The sequence below is a fragment of the Solanum lycopersicum genome, chromosome 4, assembly GCF_036512215.1.
Source record: "Solanum lycopersicum chromosome 4, SLM_r2.1".
NCBI classification, from domain to species: domain Eukaryota; kingdom Viridiplantae; phylum Streptophyta; class Magnoliopsida; order Solanales; family Solanaceae; genus Solanum; species Solanum lycopersicum.
The window spans coordinates 4,931,446-4,938,557 of NC_090803.1; the positions used below are offsets into that span (position 1 = coordinate 4,931,446).

Genomic DNA, 7,112 nt, shown 5'->3' on the forward strand with positions numbered 1-7,112 from the left:
TCCAAAATGATCATTTAAACAATTGGAAAAAATATGTTTCACGTCAGCGTAAGATGTCCATGAAACATAATAGGAACGAGTTAAAAGTATTTTGTTGTCAGTTGAGAGTTTAGACCAAGTAAGGTGCTTAAATGTGCATTCCCAGAGTTGGAGTATTTACTTATAGCTAAGAGCCTGAGGCCAAGTTTATGCATCATGTTTATATATTATGTCTTAAATTTATTATTTTTTGCTTGATTAAAAAAGCACCAATTAGTATTGTTCATTTGATTAATGTTTTCTTAAATTTGCTGATCTATTAATTGACAACTGTAAAGATGCTAGTTTTATTCAATCAGAACAAATAAAAAATAATTGGTGCTTTAAAGGGATTGGAAATTCATTATTATATACCTACAGGCATAGTTGTCCAGATCTGATTTCATACACACAACTAGCATTGACTTAGTTTTTTTTCAGTAAGCAAATAATTTATTCATAAACAGTAACATGGTGTTGGAAATTATAATTAAAGAGTATTACTAGGGTATCAAAATGTGCAGGTTGAACGGAATTTAAAAATGTCAAAGCAAGTTGAGTTAATAAATGAGCAGATCATTTGTCCAGCTAATTATATGTTGTTTGGGCTGAATGTTTTTGAGGTTAAATTAGGTCCAAGTATCATATCTTTACATTAATAAATGAGCAGGTCATTTGTCTCGTTTGTATGATTTGGGCTGAAATGAGATAAAAATCGAGTCACAACCCAACCTATCTAATTATTAGTAAATTTTGTATTTTAAAGTATTTTCTTAGCACCAAAATTTTTTTCTTTCCTTGCAAACATAGCTTGTTCATCTTTAAACTTCTCACTTCAATATTTTGATTTAATCTTGCACACTTGATGGCAGCTTATAGTGCTGTAATTTCTCTTCTTCGAACTCTTGACGAACGAAATATTCATGAACTCTTTCATGATCACACTGCTGAAGTACTCGATTCTCTTCGTGCTATTGCTGAATATTTCGAAAAAGTTCTTGATGAATTTGAACCTGGAAAAATAAAATCTTTGGAGGAAAAAATCAGAGATGCTGCTAGTGAGGCAGAAGACGTTGTTGAGCTGAAAACTCATCAAATCATCGAAGGGACAAGCTGGACTTTTGGAATTTTACAACACCGGGATTTGCTACCAGTTTTTGAAAAAATGGAAACAATAAAGAAACAAGTGATGGAGATTGTTTCTCATGATGCTGATCAAATTCTTGAATTATTTGGGGATTCCATGATTGGCCCTTCTTCTAAAAGTTACGCATTGCTGTCAGATAAGTTGGAAGATGATATCGTGCGGGGAATTGATGATGACTTGGAGATCATAATTAAAAGACTGATAGGACCACCATCGGATCTAGACATTGTCACAATATCAGGCATGGGTGGCATTGGCAAAACAACACTTGCTAGAAAAGCTTATCATCATCTCACAATCAGGTATCACTTTGACATTCTTGCTTGGGTTACTATATCTCAAGAATTTCAATGTAGAAATGTATTGTTAGAAGCTTTACATTGCATTTCAAAGAAAACAGCTATTGTGAACGCAAAAGACTATGATAAGATGGATGACAGTGAGTTAGCTGACCTGGTGCAAAAGAACCTAAAGGGTCCAAGATACCTTGTTGTTGTTGATGATATTTGGACTGAAAATGTTTGGGATAGTGTAAGAGGAATATTTCCTAATTACAACAATGGGAGTCGAATCTTATTGACTACTAGGGAAAATGAGGTAGCAATGTATGCAAATACTTGTAGCCCTCATGAGATGAGCCTTTTGAGTGGAGAAAATGGTTGGAAGTTAGTTTGTGATAAGGTGTTTGGACCAAAACATGATCATCCTCCCGAATTGGAAGAAATTGGAAAGGAAATAGTAGAAAAATGCCAAGGACTACCCTTAACAATTTCAGTGATTGCAGGACATCTCTGTAAAGTGGCCAGGACATTAGAAGGTTGGAAGGATGTTGCCCGAACCTTAAGTGAAATCATTGCTAGTCATCCAGATGAATGCTTAGCAGTGCTCGGTTTGAGTTATCACCACTTGCCTAATCACCTCAAACCTTGCTTTCTATCTATGAGTAGTTTCCCAGAGGATTTTCAGGTTGAGACTCGGATATTGATCCAATTATGGATTGCAGAAGGTTTCATAAGGACTTCCGAAAATGGTAAAAGTTTGGAGGAAGTGGCAATAGATTATTTGGAGGATCTTATTAGTAGGAACTTGATACAGGCTAGAGAAAGGAGATTCAATGGTGATATAAAAGCGTGTGGAATACATGATCTACTGCGTGAGTTCTGTTTGACAGAAGCTGAAATGACAAAGCATATGCATGTTGAGAGAACTTACCCTACTCTTCCAACACAAATGCATAATGTTCGCCGCTTCAGTTTTCAAACTGAATATTATTCCGTTGATGATTGTTATAAGCTATTACCTCCTGCTTCTAGATCTATCTACTTATTTTCTCGATTGGATCTACCTAATTTACCCCGTATTAAGCTTCACAGGAGATTACCCATCTATCATCATGATCCTATAATATATGAATTTTTCTCTCATTTCAACCTTCTCAGGGTGTTGTCCATGAACAATAAATATCTTTATTTCGAATCATTTCCGCTTGTGATTACAAAGTTGTTTCATCTGAGATATCTCCAAGTTAGATTTAATGGCAATATTCCTGAATCAATTTCAGAGCTTCAGAATTTGCAAACTCTAATTTTGAGTGGTACTTTTCCTTTAGATATGACTTTACCTGTGAAGATATGGATGATGAAGAACTTGAGGTATATACGTCTGGATCGTCCCACTTATTTACCAAGTCCTGGAACACAAAGTCTTGTGACAGGGATGCCAAATCTACAGGAATTTTCTGGTCATTTGACAGACGAAGTCTTTTCTGGCATTCCCAATATAAAGAGATTGATCTTTCACTTACCTTATTTCCGAAAAAGTAATCTCGATCAGCTCCAATTGGATATGTCCAGATTGACAAAACTCGAAGCATTCAAGTTTTATGGTTCAATTTTTTATCGATATTCCTTCAAGAGATTTCATTTTCCAACATCACTTAGGAGGTTGTCTTTAACACGGTGTAGTGATTTTTTATGGACAGATGTATCTTCGACTGTTATGATGTTGCCAAATCTTGAAGAGCTCAAACTTAAAAATTGTCAAACCTTGATTGATGAATGGAGATTGAGTGATGAACACAAGTTCAGAAGTTTGAAGTTGTTGTTACTGAGTGACTCAGATCTTAGGTATTGGGAAGCTACCAGTGATAACTTTCCAAAGCTAAAACGCCTTGTTCTGAAAAATTGTGGTGACCTGCAAGGAATTCCAGCAGATTTTGGGGAAATTTGTAGTTTGGAATCAATTGAGTTATACGATTGCAGCACTACAGCTGAGAATTCTGCAAGAGAGATTGTACAAGAACAAGAGGACATGGGGAATTATTTCCTTAAGATTTACATCCATAACATTCGCGGTAAGTTCTTCAGTTCGCTCATCTTTATTTAAATCTTACTTCCTTGAAATGAAGATGAAGCTTATTTCACGGGATCAACTAATGCTATCTTCCAAATGCAGATCAATCTTTTAGTTTATATTTTGAGAAGTAAAATTTTTCATTTTTATGTTCGGATATATGTAGTGGCGGATCTAGGATTTTAAGGTTGTGGGTGTTCTGAAGTGAAACTATAAAAAATATGTGTTAACAATGAGATTCGAACCTTGGTACAACAAGGTTAAAAGAGTCATAAGTATCCATCCTATAACCATTGGGCCAATTATATGATTTATTTATTGAGTGCTCTATGTTAATTTTATACAAATATCTATCGATTTCTACATAGATATATATATTTCGTAACGAAGTTAATGGGTGACCGAGCACCCGGCAGACACCATGTGGGTCGCCCCTAGATATATGACAAACTTAATTGATTAAATAACATTATATGGGTATAGTTTACCTAATTACATGCTATGAGTATAGTTTAGTTATTTTAGGTATCTTTAATTTTGTATATAAGGTTTCTTTTGTTTTTTATTTATACAATTTTATTTTAGGGAAAAAGGTCTGATATACCCCTCAACTTTGTCATTTAGAGCTGATATACCCTTTGTTATGAAAGTGGCTCATATATACCCCTACTTGTAAACAAATGGCTCACATATACCCTTTTCCTCTAACGGGAATGAAAAAATAATAATTTTCAATCTAATTTTTTATTATTTTTTTCTAAAAAATATAATCCATATGAGTAAATTTAATCATCGTCAAACATATTTTTTTTGACTTTTTTTTGTTTCAATGACTAATTTATAATTATTATTTTGATAATCAAATTTATTTATGTTTCACTAATATTCTTGTAAAACTTATTGTAGATGGCCAATTTTTTTTTTTCGAATACGAAATTAAATTACAATACACACAAAAAGATAGTTTAATTTTTTTCCCTTTAAACTAAGGAACGAAAGAAAAAAAAAGAATAAGAAACTCAAATAATTATAATAAAAGAAGTCAAAAAATAATTTATGTATGAAAAAAATTAAAATATACCTTGAACTTTTATAGAAGAATCATATATACCGCTAAATAATTATTTTAAAAAATTATAAGTAATAAATATAAATTTAAAACTAATTATTTAAGTTTCGTTAAATGAAGGGTATATGTGAGCCATTTTGTAACGGTGGGAGTATGTGTGAGCCGTTTGTATAACGGTAAGGGCATATATGAGCCACTTTTATAACGAGGGTGTATCAGCTCCAAATGACAAAGTTGAGGGGTATATCAGACCCTTTTTCCTTTATTTTATAAAGAGTGGTTTGTAACTGAAGCGTTAAATATGCTAACAATAAATTTAGATAATGCCATAATTTAAGGTAAATGTTCAATTTCATTTTTTTTCCAAAAAAATAAGAAGTATACAACAATTGAAACACAAGATAAACTTGTTTTTGCTGTTTATGAAACAGCAGTTCATCAATTTTTTTATTTTTCTTTATAATTGAATACAGGTAATTGTTCATTGGATGAAAATTCATGTTTATTATGGCAATAATTATACAATGTTCTATTGGATTTACAAATTTTGATGTATGTGCGTTCGTTATTGTGGTGATACTTGTATATAGCCATATCGTAAGTGTTTTTCTTTTGAAAACTGGTTTCAAAAATATATAATTTTTTAGAAGAAATTTCGTAGGATACAATTATATACTTTTTGTTGATGTAGTATTTGTATATTATAAAGAAGATCAATGTAATCGAATACATGTAATCGTTGGTGATAATTGTATATAGCCATAACGTAAGTGTTTTGCTTTTGAGAACTGATTTCAAAAATATAAAAAAATTTAAAGAAGAAAATTCATATGATACAATTATATACTTTTTTTGATGTAGAATTTGTATATTAAAACGAAGATCAACGTAAAATTCATTAATCTGATTGTATAATAGTGTTGTATTAATTGTATATATGATTTCTGTGAATGATTTGAAATAATTTTTTTTTAAAAATTGTACAGATAATGGCCTCTTTGGCTATTTTGGTTATACATTCTGGAAAATGGGACGATAGAAATAGTTACATTGATTATACTATAGAGGGAGTAGTTTTTAAGGAACAGTCAACGTTTCTTGAGTTTTATACTACTATTGCCACACAGATTGGTGTTGATTTGAATAATAAGACTTTGAAGATTGAGTACAAGGTTGAAGAAAGTAATAATCGAATGGTTATACACAATGACATGGGTGTCAGGGTGTACATAATGCTTTAAAAGGCCAACATTGATTTTAACAAATTTCCTATTTGTATAACTATTTTGGATTCATGTGATAGACAGATTTCTCAGTGTCAAGGTCTATCATATGGAGAGATTGTTAAGGGTCCAGCCCATTGATGGGTGACCCATATATTTTGGGCTTTGTTGACTTCTTCTAGAGGTCTTGGGCAGATGATGTTGGGGCTGGGTTTTTTGTTTTGGAAGAGAGAAAAAAAAGAAATAGAGAGAGGGTTTGAGAGAGAAAAGGGTTGCTGATTTTTCTGGACAGCGAGACAAAATTTCAGATTGCAAGAGATCCGACCGTTGGATCGTTCTGAAACTTTCGCAGCTGGTTCACAATACATAGCACTACATCTTGACCGTTCAGATCGTCAATCGAAGTTCTTGATCGTCTGTTATCGCAGCTGGCGTAACCTGCATTTTTTTTTGGTGATATTTCTCAATTTCTCTTCTCTTTTGTGTTGGCTCTTATGTATGTTGTTGTTGGTGGGCTGTGACATCCTTGTAGACTGATTTGGGTGTTTTTACCCTCAATTTACATAATAAGAGAAGAAGAAGGGTGGACTCCTTCAAGTCCCGTGGTTTTTATCCTTCATACCGAAGGGGTTTTCGACGTATAAATCTTGTGTGTCACTTGCGTATTTATAATTCATATTTGCTTGTGATTCAATTGATGTGTTGCTGATTTGAGCTTGGTTAATATAGTGGTGAATTTCTTTTGGTAAATTGGTGAAGTATATTTGGTTGATTGTCTTGAAGTCGATCCTTGTAGGTGTTGTATCCTACTTGTGTTGTTTTGTGACTCCCCTCACAATTGGTATCAGAGCTGAGTGTTAAACCATAGACATGGAGCATGGAAATAACTCTATGGTTAAACTGACATCAACCAATTATTCCATTTGGCGTCTGATGATGGAAGATTTGTTATATTGCAAGGATTTGTTTGATCCAATTGATGTGGATAAAACAAAGAAAGATGACTAGCCCACTAAGTCAGAGAAGATGACAGAAAAAGAATGGGAAAAGCTGAAGAGAAAGACCTTGGGGACAATCAGACAGTGGATTGATATTAGCATATTCAATCATGTATCCCAGGAGACTGAGCCGCTTGAGCTATGGAAAAAATTGGAGGGTCTTTATGAGAGGAAGACCGCTCATAACAAGGCCTCGTTGATTAAGAGGCTTGTTAATCTCAAGTTGAAGCCAGGGAAGTCTGTTTCTGAGCATCTTAGCGACTTTCAAGATATTATTAACAAGTTGACTGTTATGAAAATTGTCC

At 33.2% G+C, this 7,112-nt stretch overlaps 1 protein-coding gene across 1 annotated transcript; it reads left to right on the top strand.

Annotated features, from left to right (window-relative positions):
* Positions 1-789: 789 nt before the first annotated feature.
* Positions 790-6,850, top strand: LOC138348248 (putative late blight resistance protein homolog R1A-10). Its single transcript, XM_069296985.1, has 2 exons — positions 790-3,518; positions 5,573-6,850. The coding sequence occupies exons 1-2, from the start codon at positions 884-886 to the stop codon at positions 5,623-5,625; spliced, it is 2,688 nt and encodes an 895-aa protein (XP_069153086.1). The 5' UTR covers positions 790-883; the 3' UTR covers positions 5,626-6,850.
* The last annotated feature ends 262 nt before the right edge of the window (positions 6,851-7,112 follow it).